This window comes from Amphiura filiformis, chromosome 14 (genome assembly GCF_039555335.1).
Source record: "Amphiura filiformis chromosome 14, Afil_fr2py, whole genome shotgun sequence".
In the NCBI taxonomy this organism is placed as follows: Eukaryota; Metazoa; Echinodermata; class Ophiuroidea; order Amphilepidida; family Amphiuridae; genus Amphiura; species Amphiura filiformis.
This window is the reverse complement of record NC_092641.1, coordinates 44,258,621-44,278,485: the sequence shown is the minus strand read 5'-3', so window position 1 is coordinate 44,278,485 and position 19,865 is coordinate 44,258,621. Positions and strand designations below refer to the sequence as shown.

General features: G+C 38.8%; 1 protein-coding gene across 1 annotated transcript in view; it reads left to right on the top strand.

Moving 5' to 3' along the window:
* The window catches only part of LOC140169445 (uncharacterized), a 75,576-nt gene that overhangs the window by 18,342 nt on the left and 37,369 nt on the right, over positions 1–19,865 (top strand). The window contains exons 12-16 of the mRNA XM_072192706.1: positions 804–891; positions 922–1,032; positions 2,018–2,133; positions 3,577–3,781; positions 5,129–5,293. Coding sequence (XP_072048807.1) covers positions 804–891; positions 922–1,032; positions 2,018–2,133; positions 3,577–3,781; positions 5,129–5,293 — 685 coding nt within the window. The remainder of the gene's footprint in view (positions 1–803; positions 892–921; positions 1,033–2,017; positions 2,134–3,576; positions 3,782–5,128; positions 5,294–19,865) is intronic.

The window sequence follows — 19,865 nt, the reverse complement described above, 5'->3', positions numbered from 1 at the left end:
TTAATAATTCACCCCAAAAATGCTGTTGGTTTTATGTTTCAGTATGGTAACAACAAATAGTATGATAAGTTTTCTTTCCTTGGTCAAACTGTAGCAAGAATGATTTGTGATCATTAAGGGAAGGGGTATGAACGTTTGGACAGTAAGTATTTATTGTGGGACATTAGAGCACATCAGACATATCGAATCGCATTCTGAATACGAAGAATGTCCTTCTGATATCAAACAATTTTGAATTTTTGAAATTCGCAATGCAATACACATTTTATGGCAAATCATTAAAAATTGATATTTTTGATATATAACAGTACTCGAAGTAAACTTTATAAACCTGATGATTTATACTTAAAGTGTATGTAGGTGGGATGAAAAGCCGACGATCAATTGAAAATTTTGACCTTTCGTATTGAAGATATGGATTTTTTTTCCCAAAACACCAAAACAAATTTTTTTTGATATATATTTTTTATTTGATATCAGAAAGACATGCTTCGTATTCAGAATGCAATTCGATACGTCTGAGGTACTCTCATGTCCCACAAAAATACTGTCGAAATGCCATAAATGATCATTCTAGATCCCTTAAGATTGTAGCAGATACGGGGACCTGGAGGGAGTCATATAACTAATCTAGTTATTGCGAGGGGCATAAACTTGGTCATTTATGTAGAGAAAACACAATCCAAACAGGGCTAATTTAACATTAATTTTCATTCATTTCATCAAAGGACCATCTGCCACCTGCTGGTCAGGAGATATGTTTCATACATATCATCTTATTTCACACTTATCTTCTTTTATAGGTTCTACTGAATGTCTTGCATGCCCATCTGGGTATTCCTGTAATGACACAAAGGCAACACCACTGATATGTGCATCTGGTACCTACAGGTAAGTTATATACTGGTGTGTGCATGATAGTGAAATCATATGGTTATACGGTCCTAAAGGTTTTTGTCTTGCATGCCCATCTGGGTATTCCTGTAATGACACAAAGGCAACACCACAGATATGTGCGTCTGGTACCTACAGGTAAGTTATATACTACTCCCCATTCCAGAAAAATACAGCACTAATTATTTTGGATTTAAAAAATATCCTGTTTTGCCAAATGAAACATAGCTAAATCCTAATCCTTTAGTTAGTTATAACTGACAATAAATGTCAATTTTGTTGAATAAGTTTATCAGGTTTGTTGATTAAATAAACAAAAAGACATTTTAGCTTGACAAAACCAAGTGAATTTTTACTCACTACAATATTTCATCCTTCGCATCGGAGGACTTCATCAGGTATGACTGATATGGTCATCTGATCCACTTTCCTGGGAGATGGGTTTCCGGTGATGTTTAGACTCATTTCCAGTCTTTAAAAGCGGATCATATACGTGGCTAAGGAAATAGCCACGACTGATTTTGAGACTTGATTTTGAACGTGCGTAAAATTGAGTGAAATGGACCCCTTCGCATCCGATTGATTGTGATAAGCTGCATGTGCGGGTGCAATTTGGATATCCCTTGCTGTTCAAGTAGAGAACTTACCTGCATGTATATTATCCTGTAGTCCTGGAAAAGTGAGCTAAGTGGACTATTATAGTCCTCATTGTAAGCGTGCACTCAAAGCGCTCTCAAACACATGTGCACATTTAAAAAAGCCTCATATATGTGACGCGGTCAAGGGAAATGAGTCGGATGTCGCTAATATTGATTTTGAGATATTGGCAAAGAAGGTGTTCAAATTCTTTTGTTTTATATTGTTTTCAGCGATTGATAAATTGATGTAACTTCGCAACGAAAAGTCGTATCAACATGGGGTTTTCAATTTCTGAAAGCTCTAAATATCCTCTGTAGAAACATGTGTAAAACTCATTTTCGACCAGGGCCGACATGTGACTCATTCCCCTTGATCATGTCACATATATCCACACATGAAACAGCTGTCTCAACATGCTGACTTCATTGGCTGAATTTTATGCAGTGACTAATGATCATTTTGATCATTTTTTTATAATTTTCAGTCCTGGAGGAGCAAAATTCTGCACGGAATGTTGGGAAGGCAGTTATATTGATAGCCCAGGTCAAGGGTCATGCTTGGAGTGTCCAGCAGGTAGTGCCTGTCTGAATCCAGCAAACTGTAAGTAAAAATATCTCTACTAGTATGCCCTGATCTGATTCAACTAAATTAATATGAAGAATTATTAAATTTAAGTTACTTACATTCAAAGGAGGGGGTACTAGGTACAGAGGACTACAGAGCGTGTACCATCAGTCAAAGTTTCCGCCTCATCCGATAATGAGGGCCGATTGTTCCATGAAATGCGACAGGCGAGACTGCTACCCAATTACCGCGTATTTTCATGGTCTATTGCGTAATTGCGAAAGCACGCAACGCTCTATCTTGTATACGCGAAGGCACGCAGCGCTGGCGTGCTTGTTTGACACGGCACGATCGAACAATCGGCCCTCATGAATATGCGAGAACTGGTAGCATACAATAGACAGGGACTTTGACTGGTGGTACTTTCTCTGTTTATCTCTTTCTTCTATGGTACTCGGTATATATGACCATACGGGATGTGCCGCAAACATGGGTCACCATTTCAGCCATTTGGTATATCAATGACCCTTTTTTCTAGGCCAATTTTGGTACATGGATGTGTCCTTTTTTCAAATTTGTTTATTCCATTTAAAATCCACACTTTTTGGAAATATGCGCCACAGGGGGAGTATGAATTTCAAATGGAATGAGCACATTAGGTAGCTCCATTTGAATTTCAGACACCCTCTGAAAAAGATTCAACCTGAATGTTCCACAAAGGGAGGATGAGTTTCAAATGGAGCTGCTAATGTTTTAATTCCATTTGAAATTCATACTCCCTCTGTGGAAGATATTTTCAAACTCTTCCACAGGGGTTGTGTGGATTTTAAATGGAATAGCCCAATATCCCAATTTTACCTAACTATAGGCAAATTTGCCAATACCTGTCGGTAAAGTTGCAATAACTTTGGTAATTTGCAGTACATTTGGTCATAACTTTAGTATAGCGATAGGTCCAACGCAGCACATCCCTACATAAACCAAAGCTGAGTACCCTCACCATTCACTCGGTCGGACATCCGGGAACATTGTCCCCTTCGTCGCCTTTGCACAAGCGCGTGCATAGCAACCAGCTCGAGAAAGGGGAACTGCACATGCGCACACTGGTTTTAAAAGGCTGTTTCCCCTTTGTGACGTCAGCCCGACCAAGAGAATTATGCTATTCTACTTGCAAATGTTTAAAACCTAAGCTTCTTGAATCTGGCATAAGTAAGAAATCAGTATTGTATGGATGATAAGGGAACCTTCATTGTGTAAATCGTCATTGGGCAGGAAAAACCTCCAATGTGTTTGTGGCCCTTGAACATGTTTAAAACAAAACTGCAAACAGGTTATATTGGAGGTTTTGCTTTAAAATATGTTAGGGGCCAATGACACATACAAGGTTTTTCTAATTTTGATAAATATGTGTGATCTTTGCCAACTTTATTACCATTTCAAACATATTTTTTTCTTGTCTTTGAAATTTCTCTTGTACAGCACCATCTACTTGTTCAGATGGCTACTACTCCCTTGGTAATGCCACGACCTGTGACCTTTGCCCCGGAGGTTATCAGTGTAGTGACTCAACATCATCTCCGGTGCTGTGTTTAGCAGGGACTTACTCAGTTAATGGCAGTGTGTCATGCTCCGCATGTGATGTAGGATTTTATTGTCCTGTTGATGGTCTTACTGAACAGATAAGGTAAGATGGAAGTTGAAAAAAATTAATTAAATCATAATGAAAGAGAGATAAAAAGAATTTATCGAGTCTGACATCATCTGTCAATCAAACTCGAGCATGGTTTTTTTACAAGTGTCGTGATGATGACTTGCTGAACGTGGCGGTATAAGCGGGCGGCTTATTGTTTTCTGCTAATTTCTGCTATTCATTTTCTCCGATCAGCACCAGAAAAATCGGCCTTCCTTTTATGTGCTATTTACCTGTGTAAACCAATCAAGGATTGTAATTGACAGTGACATCAGACACGATAAAACCTTTTTATCTCTGTCTTTCATTATAGAGAACCAGAATCTGCCATGTTTTTCTTTCTGACAATTCATGTCACTCATAGAAGGAGAGTGTACTCCTGGATTTTACCATCATGCATCAGCCAATTTTGTTGTTTATGTTGTTAAAGAAAAACAATCCGAAAATTCAGGAATAGTGTGAAATGAAAGAGTGCAAAACTTATTTTTGTAAACCTTAAACAGCCTCATTCCCCACTCTACTCCATCAACATGCAGATTTTGGTATCAGGTGAAAGATTACATTTTCCTCATAACCCCAGTGAAATTATAGGCTTGAACCAGGTTTCTTTTATGTGGTATGAACAGACATTAATGTTACACATTTTGGCTTCAAGAATCCAAACCACTGGAGCAATTAAACTAAAACATCTGCAATAAGAATGTTTTTTTTGTTGTGATGGGCCTCAATGTGAAGTAGGAAACATCATGTGTTACAATGGGACCACCCACCATTAATAGAATTAATTGTGTGACTATTATTATTATTCATTCAGTTGCATTCGTTTGTATTGAATTTGAATGCATTCAAATGCATGCGAATGCAACAGGAGACTGAATGCAATTATTGTGGTATAAGCATTTGCATTCGAATGCATTCGGATCTCATTTAAATATTTTGTCTATATTGAGGACAACTTGAATGCTATTTTGTATTCGGAATGCATTCGACAAAAAAAGCTAAGCATGGCGACCTTATATTTGTTGTTATGTAGCATTCCTGTTGTTCGAATTCATTCTACACAATGCTGCGAATGCATTCGAATCAACAGGAATGCATTCAACCTTAACAACAAATTAATAAGGTCCCATGCCAAACTTAGCATTTTTTGTCGAATGCATTCCTAATACTAAAATAGCATTCAAATAACATTGTCCATCTCAATATGGACAAGATATTTAAATGACTTCCAAATGCATTTTAATGCAAATGCTAATACCATAATAATTGCATTCAGTCTCCTGTGTATAATATTATAGACCAAAATCAAATAAGTTACATATTCCAAATTTGTGTTTTCAGCTGTGAAGAAGGCAAATTTGCAAACGAAACTCAGTCAACGACTTGTCAGATCTGTCCAGCAGGCCAGGAGTGTACCGATCGCTATTCAACACCAGTCGATTGTGATCCAGGATTCTACTCTCTTGAAGGGAACTTTAGCTGTACAATATGCCCAGCTGGCTACCAGTAAGTATAGTGTGTGTAAAGTGTTAGTTAGATATGATCCATGGGCATTGAGTGTACAGATGCATAGTGTACATAAGTGTACAATGATGACCCATGGGCATTGAGTGTACAGATCGCTACTTAACACCAATCGATTGTGATCCTGGATTCTACTCACGGAAGGGAACTTTAGCTGTACAATATGCCCAGCTGGCTACCAGTAAGTTTAGTGTGTGTAAAAGTGTTAGTTAGATATGATCCATGGGCATTGAGTGTACAGATGCATAGTGTACATAAGTGTACAGTGATGACCCATGGGCATTGAGTGTACAGATCGCTACTTAACACCAATCGATTGTGATCCTGGATTCTACTCACGGAAGGGAACTTTAGCTGTACAATATGCCCAGCTGGCTACCAGTAAGTTTAGTGTGTGTAAAAGTGTTAGTTAATATGACCTGTAGGTATTGAGTGTACAGATCGCTACTCAACACCAGTCGATTGTGATCCTGAATTCTACTCACTGGAAGGTAACTTTAGCAGCAGCTGAACAATATGACCAGGTGGCTATCAGTATATACTTTGTAAAGTGTTAGTTAGAATTGATTTTTAGGCCAGGAGTGTACAGATCGCACACTCTACAACAGTCGATTGTGATCCTGGGTTCTACTCACTGGAATGGAACTTTAGCTGTGCAATGAGCTATTTGAGTTGAAATCCATACACCCCCTATGATAGACATGACCTTTATCTCCCACACAGGAGGTGTATATTTTAAATGGAGTCACCCATTCAGGGAATCCCATTTGAAATTCACACTCCCTGTGTGGGAGATTAATGTAGGTTAAATAAATTGGTCTAAATAACACAAAGAATGGAAAGAATGAAGCAAAAGGACAAAGGAGTACAAATCACAAGATATACATTTATTTGTAAACCACAAATCCAAACCATACAGAGACTGCCACTTTTTGATAAAAGTCAAGTTACTAAAACAAATGGTCCAGTGTCTTTGCGCAGAAACAAATGTATCGGCGTTGGGCAGGAAAAAACTTCCTATGTACTTTGGCCCTTGAACAGGTTTAAAACAAAATTGCCAATAGATTACATAGGATGTTTTGCTTTAAACATGTTCAGGGGCCAATGACACATAAGAGGCTTTAACTACCCAAGGATGGTATGTAATAACAGAATAAGCTCCAACAGAATGGGCTGTTCTATTTAAAAACCACACCCCACTGTGGAAGATTTTGGAATTCCAACCAAATTCAACAGTTCAAAAAATTCCAGATCCAACCATTTCCATCCATAAAAAATGGAAAATGTTTGCATCCAATATTTTACGTCCACTAAAAAGTCTGTAGTGACCCTTATAGTAGTCTTATTTATATTGTGGAAAATGTGTCAACGATTTCAATTTTAGTGAGTGTACAGGAGTCATATGCTGTGACTCGTAAGGTCAATTTTACACCTTGATTCTAAGAACTTCAGACAAATGGGATAATAGTTGTTATTCTGCAATGGATTTACCTATACAATCATTACAAATACTTTTATGTTTGGAAATTTTACATTTGAATATACATTAGTTCCCTATGGGATATTCCAGTGGAAATGCTTACACCCCTATTGAAGACATGACATTAATCTTCCACTCTATGCAATATTCCAGTTGAAATCCTTATACCCCCTATTGAAGACATGACATTAATCTTCCATACAGTGAGTGTGAATTTCAAATGGGGTTACCTGAATGGGTTACTTGATTTGAAATCTACACTCCTGTGTGGGAGATTAAGGTCATGTCTTCCACAGGGGGTGTATGGATTTCAACTAGAATATCCCTATGTGTCGTAAGGTTCTTTCGGATTTGTTACAGAAGTTTTATAAATTAGAATATCCCTATGTGTCGTACGGTTCTTTTGGATTTGTTACAGAAGTTTTATAAATTAGAATTGTTATTTGATTTACCAGTAGTAAACACGCTAGGTCAACATTGACAACTTTTCTATCTGAATACATAAACAAGATACAAGATAATTCATTAAACAAGAACAATTATGTAAAAGTTTTAGAGATCATATTGTTAAAATACAATAGGTTTCCCATATAATATAATAACCACAGACGTTTATACATCTCTGAATATGAACTACAATGTATATCAGTAAGCTATTTCAGATCAGTAAGCCACCTTTGACTCTGTGTATCTTAGTTCTCTTTGATAAATTTCATTATAAAATTGGAATCCTATTTACCGTATTAGGTCCGAGTATAGTCCCACGTTAGAGTATAGTCCCACCCCATTTTTCTAAAAATTCCAGAAATTGTAAAAAAAAAATAAAATAAAAATTTTTTAAAGTTTGAAATTTGAGTATAATCCCACCCCCCAATTCTGAATAAATGTCACCTAAAAAAACGGGTGGGACTATACTCGGACCAATACGGTAATATTTCTTCAGTAGTCATACTAGTTCTGCATATGACAACTAAGTTTTGGGATCGCATTGTTAAAACACAATAGGAGTCCCATATAATAATCAGTGATGTTTATAAGTTTTCTGTGTAAATATGAACTACAATATACATATCGTCATGGTAACAAGAACAATAAAACAATAACAATACAAATATTGTAAAATACAATGTAGGCCTGTATATAATTATAAATTAATCAGTCAGTAAGCAATTTCAGATCAGTAGGCAACCTTTGACTCTGTGTATCGTTTTTTTTTATATAGATATTATTAAAGTTTCATTAGAAAATTACAATAATTTATTTAGTATTCTTACTAGTTCTGTATATTCCATCTTTTCTGTTTAAATATTTCTGTCTAAATACTTGTTAAACAAGAACAACTAACTGATAAGTTTTAAGGGACCACATTGTTAAAACACAATAGGTTTCCCATACAATAACCACATATGTTTATAAATGTCTCTCTGAATATGATTTACAATGTACATTGTCATGTAAACAAGAATGATAAAACAATAACTAGACACTTATTATAAAATACACATGATGCATATCAATGAGCAATTTCAGATCAGTGATATTTGACTCTGCGTATCTTAGTTCTTTTTAATTGATATTACTGAAGTGTCATTATAAAACTGGAATCATATTTAATATTTCTTTAGTAGTATAGGACAAATTTTCTGACTGAATACATGCTAACCCCCTGAGCACTACCTGTCGATCTAACATTGCCTCTGATTGGTCAATCACATGATATCTTCATTTTAATCACCAATCAGAATGGAGCTTTGCAAATAATTTACCCCAATTTTTTGTGTGGTGAAATTATTCTAACAATGTTGCTGATTGGTCCAATTGATAATGAAAACTTGTTTTTGACCAATAGGCAGGTAGTTCTCATGGAGTTAAACAAGAACAATTAACAGACAAGTTTTAGGGATCACATTGTTAAAACACAATAGGTTTCCCATATAATAATCACAGGCAGTTTTCTCTGTGAATATGAATTACAAATACATTTTATCATGTTAACAAGAACAATAAAACAAATAACAATACAAATATCATAAAATACACATGGTGTATATATAATTATAAATTATAGCTCAGTCAGTAAGCAAGTAGGCAACCTTTGACTCTGTGTATCGTAGTTTTTTTTTAATAGATATTACTGTATTTTCATTATAAAATTTGAATACTTGTTAAACAAGAAAAATTAACTGATCAGTGTTTGGGATCACATTGTTAAAACACAATAGGTTTCCCATAATCATTTCAGTTTTAAGAATATACAGGAGCATTAGACATGCACTGGCATTGATGGTGTGCAGGGCCGGATTTACCATAGGGCCAGATGGGCCCGGGCCCAGGGCCCCCAAAATTGCCCTGTGCAGTGTGCATCTTGCATTTTAGCCGAAAAACACCCATGTTTTTGGGTCAAAATAGGGTACACAAATTGCAAAATTGCGAAATGGCCTGTATACAGCTTAAATTTGGGCCAAAATAGCCTATGATTGAATTTTTTTGTGCGCTTCGCCCGCAAATGTCCTAGTACAATCTAAAAACTGGCACATACCTTCCTCACAGTGTGTTTGGGGCCTCCAAATTTTGGCCTGGCCCAGGGCCCCCAAAAAGGTAAATCCGGCCCTGATGGTGTGGTGTGATTTGCAAAGGATTAATGGAATATATTAAAATGGTCTGCTGATTTCTTGTACAATCATCATTTTTCTGGTTAAATAAATTATAGCATAAAATATTAAAAACAATTATACAAATATCGTGAAAATATCATAAAATACAGAAAAGAATCATACAAACATAACTTACTGCTTCCAAACTGTACATAGTACTTAATGCCTTGCATACTGGCTATAGGCTTCAACACAAAAAGTCACAAGTTTTGAGATATTTTCTCAAAATATCAAGAGCTATCTCAAAAACCACTGAACAAATACTGGGCTTGTTTGTACTCATTTTAATGCATTTTTCATGCTGATTTTGAATATGGTCATGAAAATGTACAATTCTAAAATATATTAGAGCTGCTTAGAATAGCGAATTTGGCATGCATAATGTGAATATCTAAGTAGTCTGCGATATCTTTGATAGAAGTAAAATAAAGCGAATGTAGAGTCCGTAGTACGAGTGATCCAGAATATTGATGCTATTGTTTTGCTGAGATGTTTTCTATCCTTCGCGTTTTGTTAAGTGTTAGAGCTGGTCAGAATAGCGAATTTGGCATGCGTAATGCGAATATCTAAGTAGTCTGCGATATCCATGATAGAAGTAGAATAAAGCGAATGTAGATTCTGTGAGTGGTCCAGAATATTTTTGCTATTGTTTCTGGGATGCTTTCTAGCCTTTACATTTGATTAAGCGTTAGAGCTGCAGAAGTCCGCGATAACCGTTTGAAAAGTAGAATAAAACATACATAGAGTTCAGTAAGTTCGTAGTGATAGCGATCCACAATATTGGTCATCTGAGATTTGCTTCATGTGAACCAATTGCCCCCTCTCCATTCATGTACGGGGTGCAAAAACTTAATATGTAATTCGACCTCTGAAATGCGATACCTCAAATGCATTTTTGGTACTAAACATTAACAAATTGACTTGTGGCGATATTGTCACTTTAAAAAGACTTGTTTGGCAAAATAAAAATGAGACTTAAAACATTGTGTATTGATCTGGCATACACACAGTTGGGTGCAGCACTTAGGGAACAAACCAAAAGATCGATGACGTCCTATAAACAAAACTGGTTTCGTTTAGGGGGGAGGGGGTAAAAATATTCGATTACGTTTGTGCAAAAACATCGGTCTGAAGAATGTGTCATTATTATTATTATGTCAAAATTTTCAATATTTCACTATTACGTTTCTGGCAGGGAGGTAGAGGGTCATCTGAGAAACGAAACTAGTTACGTTTATAGGACGTCATCGATCTTTTAGTTTGTTCCCTTACGCTAGTTCTGCATTGCGTAATGCCTGACTGGTGCGTGCTTATGTTACAAAAACAGAATCATTTTTGCCAATTATAAGCCGAACAAACTTAAATTATGCCATTGACTTGGGGCTTTTGGCATATAGCTAAATTTACTGAGCAAGTTGATAATGATAAGGCCAAAAAGAAGAGATTGTTTGCTCGTCCTCCACTGACCGACCCTAATCTGGAAAATCTGGAAAAAAGTTGTTTTTTTGTACAAATGAATACCGACCCTGATTTTGGAAATTCCAAAAAATGTTTTTTTTTCTTTCAACATTTTGACATTGAAAAGTTTTTTTACAGTTTCTACACACTTCTAACCTATTTTAAAAACATGAATGAATTGGTATACAGTAGAGAAATATCCCAATTCACAACTATTTGGGCTATTTATTAAGCTAATTAAAGGCATACAGACATGTTTTGGCTATGACCTTTAGAAAAAATATTAAAATAAAAAAAAAAAAAGAATCCCGACCGACCGACCCAATTGTGAAAAAGTTGTGGAGGACAAGCAAACAATCTTTTTTTTTTTGCCTAATGGTAATAACTCAATGTTCAAAATTTCTGACTTTGTTCTGAGTGGATCAGGTTTTTCTGCCCAGCAACAACATGCATCATAAATACGCCTCTCATGTAAATTTATATGGAAACAAGACTAATGCATTGAAAGTGATCTGCTTTTGTTCCAGTTCATTGCGTAAACATGGTATAATGACGCACCTGATTTTAGGCAATTAATTACAATATGATCACGCTATGAGCTGGCCTTACAAGGAAAATTATCATCAATCATGGATAATGACACAATTGTGTTATGTTATACTGTTGACTCCTACTGTTTCCATGTAACAGATAACACCTACTGGTTCATATGTCAATGCAATTGTAATATGATCATAATTGATTAGAAAAATTACTTTTATGTGATTGTGGGCTAAAACCTGAAATAATATACACTCCTCAAAGTAATGAAAGGATAAAAATATTTCTTCCAGATATTTTGACCAGACTTGTACCTAATCGAAATATCTTTTTACATTATGTGGCCTTGTCCATGCTGTACTAAACACTGTAAAAAGTCTCGTCATGACAGTTTTATCTGGCACTTAAAACCTCTTGAAAGATGATTTTGCTTTTGAAAAATATCGAATGAAATTTTTTTGATCGTTTAATTACTTTGAGGAGTGTATGTTGCCAAAACAGAATCAAAATTTGTTTCACTTTTGTATCTAGAACAATACTTTATCATAACAATGAAAAAAGTTTATATTATCCATTTGGCTTCTTATTCAAGACAGTAGTGTCTGTGTGTATCCATGCACGATGAAAGGCGGTGTATATATAGGCGCAGACTTTGTGTCACATTGCTGCTGCCTTTCTTTGATCGAGCATGTACCACACACAGACACTACCTTCTCGAGGAAGCAAAAGGGACTCTAGTTTGCAATTGATACAAATTTACAAATATGTGACCAAATCAAGGGGATTAGAGCCAGAAGGCCCTATCTGCAATAGCTGCCAGGTGTCATATTTTTTAGATGTGTACGGTATAGAATGCGATAATTATCCAATTGTGTATGGGGCAGCTATTGCAGATAGGGTTTCCTGGCACTAAACCCCTCAAAATTAGACAAAGAGGGAACATTTTCACAAATGGAAAAAAAAATGGGCTATTACATTTGAAATCTGCTATTTTGCTTTCAGTAATTGGGCTATTCCATTTAAAATCCATACACCCTATGGAAGACATAACCTTAATCTCGCACACAGGGGGTGTAGACTTCAAACAGAGTCACCCATTCAGGTAACCCCATTTGAAATTCACACACCCTGTGTGGGACATTAAGGTCATGTCTTCCATAGGGGGTGTATGGATTTCAACTGGAATAGCCCATACCATCTAAAGGAAGCATCACAGGCCTAAAATTTTACTGGGGTTATGAGGAAAAAGTATGAGCATATGAAAAATATGTGATTTTAGCTGGAATAGCCCAATTGGTTTATAAGTTCATTGTAGTTGCAATTTTTTTTTATATCATCGCGCAGCAATTTCCCTCATTGGGATATTCTCTTCTTGTCCTCCACGTTTACAACATGGGCACTTTACTCCATCAGATAAATACCCAGCCAAGGTATACAGAAATGGGTTGATGGTGGAGTTGATTGGTAGCACGAATGTTGCTATCCAGGCATACGCTGTAGGGCTTACCTCTACCGCGCCGGCCTGGACAAGAATCGATAGAATCCCGACCGGAACCCAGCACAAAAGGTCTGTGAGGACAAGAAGAGACATCTTCATAGCCATGCGTGTTTCTTCCTTGGATGTTTGAGAACGTCCAGAGGCTCTGCATGTTTTTTTAGCAGTAATGAAGATGGATATGTAACAGAAAGCCACTATTAGGAAACAAACTAGGTTGAGTCCTGTAAACATAGCGATTGAGAGGTACATATATGCGCTGCTGAAATCAAGTACACTGTTTGATATGTGGTCACTCTTGCTTAAATAACTCGAGATAGTAAGATCGGAGCGGACGGTGTAAGTGGTTTGGTTATAGAATTTGAATTGGGAAATAGGGAGGCCAACACAGACCTCTGAAGTTGCATAGGCAATAGATTGTATGCCTGATAAAACAAATGTGGTGATGCTGAGGCTGAATGCTATCAGCCACAACATAGCCACTAGCTTACGTGCTAATCTGGTTCCCAGACGTCTGCCTCCAAATGGGTACCTGATACCCAGAAAACGGTCTATGCTTATGAGAGTTATAAAGAAAGCGGAAGCCTCACTAGATAAAACAGATAAGGCTCCTCCAAACCTGCATAACACACTTCTTCGCCAGGATTCAGAATGTGATGGGAAAAAATCCATGTAATATGCATCTACTGACAACAAAATCATCAGGTATATGCACATTGTCAGATCAGATATTGAGAGGTTTGTGATGAGAAGAAACTGGACCTTATTACTTTGCCGCCTGTGCTTGAATCTGGTGTAAAGAGCAGATATGTTTCCAAGAATGCCAGTGACACTCAAAATCCACATGAGGATTCGAAGGAAATCATAGGTCAACATGCGTGCACATGTTAGGAATGGCGAAGGTGGCTCGTCACTTTGACACTGGACAGATGATGCATAACAACATGTTGCAGGACTAGTGACAAGCACATTGACTGTTTCATTTAACCCTGCAAATACTTCGCTTTGGATCCACAGCAGTGGATTTTCTTTCAAATTCACTGTTTTTAAAGAGGTACATTGTGATAACATTGGAATTTGATCCAAGGTATTTTCAGAAAGGTTTAAATACTCCACACGAGTCAGGCTTTGAAAACTGCTTTCTGGAAGATAACAAAGCTGGTTATGATCAAGTCTCAGGTCTCGAAGATTGGTTTGGTTTTCAAATGTGTCGGGATGTAGAAATGATAGCTTATTGTTGGATATACTGAGAACACGTAGGCTGGTCAATGATCCAAAGGCATTAATTGCTATTGCCCGTAATGCATTGTGACCAAGGAACAGCTTCTTCAGACTCGTCAGTTCTGTAAATACACCAGGCTGTATCTCACCTAATGCATTGTGATCCAGGTGTAACCTCAACAGTCTCTTCAGTCCTTTAAACACATCAGGCTGTATCTCACCTAATGCATTGTGTTCCAGGTGTAACTCCCTCAGACTCGTCAGTCCTTCAAACACACCAGGCTGTATCTCACCTAATGCATTGTGTTCCAGGCGTAACTCCCTCAGACTCGTCAGTCCTTCAAACGCACCAGGCTGTATCTCACCTAATGCATTGTGATCCAGGTGTAAACTCACCAGTCTCTCCAGTCCTTCAAATACACCAGGCTGTATCTCACCTAATGCATTGTGATCCAGGTGTAAACTCACCAGTCCCTCCAGTCCTTCAAAAGCACCAGGCTGTATCTCACCTAATGCATTGTGATCCAGGTGTAAACTCACCAGTCTCTCCAGTCCTTCAAATACACCAGGCTGTATTTCACTTAATGCATTGTGTTCCAGGTTTAACCACAACAGACCCGTCAGTCCTTCAAACACACCAGGCTGTATCTCACCTAATGCATTGTGTTCCAGGTGTAACTCTGTCAGACTCGTCAGTCCTTCAAACACACCAGGCTGTATCTCACCTAATGCATTGTGTTCCAGGCTTAACCACCACAGTCTTGTCAGTCCTTCAAACAAACCAGGCTGTATCTCACCTAATGCATTGTGTTCCAGGTTTAATGCCATCAGATTCCTCAGTCCTTCAAACACACCAGGCTGTATCTCACCTAATGCATTGTGTTCCAGGTGTAAAACCTGCAGACTTGTCAGTCCTTCAAACACACCAGGCTGTTTCTCACCTAATGCATTGTGACTCAGATACAATCTTCCTAATCTGCTTCCAAACCTTGCAAATGTCATTGGTTCAATATTATGCAAAGAATTGTTATCCCAGTTGAGGCGAGTCACATCGCCTGTTGGATACAAAACTTGAGTCATAGAAATATGTCCATTGGTGCAATTTCTGATTACGGTGACATCATCCAAGGTACAGGTGCAATTAGATAAGCACTCCATGTTACATGTTGTGTACCAGTAGTCTTCTGACCATGACATTGACAATCGCTTCTCTCTGACACAGCTGATTGTCCCATTGTTGTCCTGTCCATTCACAGTCATCTGTGTACTACATGAAAACAAAATCAAGCATAACACCAATGCTATTGCTACATTGCATAGGAGTGTACAAGGAATCCTGCAATAAGCAAATCTAGCCATGATGGTGTTATCAGCTCTGTTTCAAATCACAAACTGATCATTTCTATCCAGATTGCTTCATGAGTTAAGTGTACAGGTGTAATATTCCAGTTAGAAAATTAATTACTTGATTGGCTGATAATACAATACCTGTATTGCACAGATTTTGTTGAACATACATGCGTGGTAATCACCTCTGGGTAATCATGGACAGAACAGTGATGTGGGGTGGGGCAACCTAATACTACCACTAACAAGAATATCGTGGCCTTTTGGTATAATGGGCTGATATTACAATACTTGTATTGCGCAGAGTTTGTCGAACATGCGTGTTAATTACTCCTGGGTAATCACTGACAGAACAGTGACGTGGATCAACCTAATACTACCACTGACCAGAATATCATGGCCTTTTAGTTTAATGTGCTATTTCAGTTAAAATCCATACACCCCCTGTGGAAGACAAGACCTTATTCTCCAACACAGGGGGTGTAGATTTCAAATGGAGCCATCCATTAAGGTAACCCCATTTAAAATTCACACTCCCTGTGTGGAAGACTAAGGTTATGGATTTCAACTGGAGTAACCCAATGAAGAGTGTGGTTAGTGCCTATCATCACTTTCTGTCTACTATAAGGTCCACAACTTCTTTTTAAAACTTTTTTGAACTTTTTGAAAAATATTTTACGAAATGTAAAAATGTAAAAAGATATGTATACCCCTGTTCCTTACAGACTAGGAATATACTCACCTGGTATGGCCTAAATACAAATTTGCATCCTCTCCCGGGATGCAGAACCTCCATTAAGTACCTAATATGATCCCTATCATAAATAAAAGGGCACCCCGGCATGCCAGAGGCCCCACAATGCACCTCCGTGCCCAGCCTACTTCCTCTTCTCTCTAATGGAGACCTACAGATAAGGCCAGTATATTTTTTCTCCTGGCGTAGGCTTTCATAAAACGGGGTTTATAGCATTTAATTTTAAATCTAATGCTAGGCAGGGCCTCCTATTTGACTAAGTATCATGTTCAGCTCGTTTGAGGGTTAGTTTCCCGTTATTTTTGTGGAATTAGGAGGTTTTTGATCACCTTCTTTTTTCCGTTTTTAGCGGTAGATTCGAGTGGTATGACCGCGAACTCGGATCAGGTCGCATTGACCGGGCGATGAGCTGATATTTTCATTGAAACTATAGAGATGAATGAATGGACATAATTCTATTCTCAATTACCACGTTTACAGTTGACTTCGATCATAATATTTATGCTATTTGCTTTAGCTTTTCGCTTGCATCATGTATATTTATCGTAAAATATGCTTAAATGTTATACAGGTGTTCGTTGAAGTTCGAAGTGATACTGTGTGAATAAAACTAATAATTATACCCTCCCTTGTGTCCCGTGTTTTACTGCCTTGCTTTTTGCCGCTAGTTTAGCATTGCATTAATTTTGATTTGTTTCATTTGTTGAGCTATCGTTCTGGTTTGATACCATCCTTTTCGGTTTTTACTCTGCTTAATCCCTTTCCATCTTTTTCATTTAGTTATACAATTAAGTAGAAAAGATGTTGCAGTGTAAAACTTGTGGATCGGTTTTGGTAGGGACCGATCGGCACGACAAGCGTATCATTCACCGTCAATGCTCGAGAGCATCGCCTTGTCCCCTGGTGACAAGCAAGAAGCGTCTTATTGGGATGAGGTGGAGGCAATACGGGCGGCAGCAATGGGAGTGCGTCCTGTGACGGATACCGGGAAGAAGAAAAAGGAAAAGGTAACAAAGAAGGGTAAGAAAGGTAGTTTAGGTAAGGGGACTCTCCTACGAGGAGTGGACCCCCCTGTTACCACAATATCCCAAGGGATAACTCCTGCGGGTGGTGGTATGGAAGCTAGCGCGATGCATATATCAAGCATCGGTAAAAGCAGCTTCCCGGGGACTACGGAGTCAGAGGGATCCTTTGTGTTACCCGTTCCTCCTAGTCCAAGCGATCGTAATATACCGCTACAGAAAAACGTAGCTAGTACTGGTCGCATGGGTGTACAGGCACCCATAATTCACTCTAGCGTAGCACCATCCCATAAACGGGATGTACCACAATATGCTAATGAGGGACAGATACCCTCGAGTGATTCAGATTTGGTGACCAAATCGTCGACTCAATCGATCCAAGAATCGATCGGAGTGTCTCCTCCGGCGAGTCAAGTGTTTTGTTTACCGAGTGTATCGGCTAATAACAATACACAATCCCAGGGGTATACCCCTCGGTCAATGACGATTGAGCGGGCACCTATTATTACGCAACCGGTATCGGTAGCGGACAATAGTGGCCTGAATAGTGTGTATACCACACTAGATCACCAGCGGTCATCGCCCTGGGTTAATCCTGGGGTATTGACACCGCAGCAACAAATACCGCGGTATGGTATTAGTAATTTGCCGGCGGCGAATACTATGAGTAATGCTGCTGCATTCATGCAATGGCCGGGGTTTTGTAATCCCTATATGGCCCCATTCATGATGCAGGGGTTTCAGACGAACCCGCAACAAAGCATTCCCGTGCAACCTTCTGTTACTAGAAGGGTTGAATCTGCACGTACGGTTGCGACACCTATTGTAACTAGGCAGCCAACTGCAACCTCTATGATGTCAACCTCTACAGGGTTGACGAGACAGGCTCAATCCAACCGGACGGTTCAGCCGATTAGAGCCACCACCTCCAATGTCTCAGAGCATCAGACTTCGTCAGAATCTGAAGTTGACTCTGATAATGAGCAGTCTGACAATGATGCTGTCTCGGTGGGATCGTATGATCGCACTTATGAGCAAGATCAATATGGGGTATGTGCAGATGAGTCCTCTAATTCAGAGGCTATTCATAAGCTATCCCAGCTGTTTGCAGCATCCAGAATTGATCCAATTCTCAAGGCAGCCAGTGAAGAATTTGGTCTGCTAGTAGAGAATGAGGAAGAAGAGGAGTGTTCTCTTCGCTTTGGAGGTCTTGGTGTGGACAAGGGTCTTCACGACCCAATCATGTCCATGCCTAATGATATATACAAGGAAAGAGACAGACTTGCTAAAAACAAGTGGCACAATTTCCCCAGTCGGGTGTACTGTTGGATGCTTTCAGAGTCCCTAAGTCGGACCATGCAGCCTTATTCAAAGCTCCTCCTATAGACAAGGAGGTAGTGGAGATATTGCCACAGAAGGTAAAGAGACACGTCTCTCATCCTTTAGAGTACTGTCCATTCTGGGAGAGAGAGCTAATTAGCATAGACAACCATTTGCGTCTACTGTCTAAGCTTTCATCTTTTCAACTAACGATAGTCAACTATTTGCTGTCTATTATAGAAAAGGATGACTCTCCAGCAGGTGCTTCAGCTACAGCTAATCTGGTCAATGACATTACTGTCCAACAGCTGAAGAGCGCCCTCTCATTGTCTATGAGGACTGTGACCTTGAGAAGAGAGAATGTGTTGGCTCAACTGAACAAGATGTATGTCAATGAGCTTCCTTCAGATCTACGCAAGCTTCCATTTGCAGAAGATTCTCTTTTTGGCAGTGCTTTTAGTAAGACCATTAGGTCTCTAGCCAAGAAGATGAAGGACAAGAAGTCTTTGGAAGTGAATCGAAGCCTCTTGCTTCTTTCAAGAAGAAGTCCAAAGGTGGCTTCTCTAAGAAGAGTCAGGACTCTCAAGCTGCTGGGTCTTCAGCCAGAGGTGGCAGACCAGCTAGAGGAAGAGGCCGTGGTCGTGGTGCAAAACGAAGTGCCTCCACTCAGCCTCCACCAGCTGCGGCTGGTGGTCCCCCCAGGTCCAAGAAGCCTAGAGGGGGTAGACAGCAGCGATTTTGAGGGTGTTCAGGCCGCTGTACACTGCATGCCATGCCATCATGCAGTGTCCCCACTTCTCAATTTTATCTATACAGAAGTAAACACAAAAGAAGTGGGCGGCCGCCTAAAACTATATGCAACAGAATGGCTGACAATAAGTCCAGACAAATGGGTAGGAAGCGTGATAGCAGGAGGATACAAGTTGGAATTCACTGCTACTCCTCCCATAAGAAAGTCTGTGTAGGTTACACCTCTTCCAACAAACAAGGTCCAAAAGGACACTCTTTTGGAAGAAGTGGAATCTCTCCTTCAGAAGAAAGCGATCTTTCCAATATATCCACCATTCATGGAGGGTTATTGGTCGACATTCTTCCTGGCTCCCAAGAAGACGGGAGACTGGAGGCCTATTCTGAATTTAAAACCACTGAACAAGTTTATCAAGCCCAAGAAGTTCAGAATGGAGAGCCTGTCGATTGTTCTCAAGGCACCCATACGAGGTTGCTGGGCCACATCAATCGATTTGAAGGATGCATACCTGCACA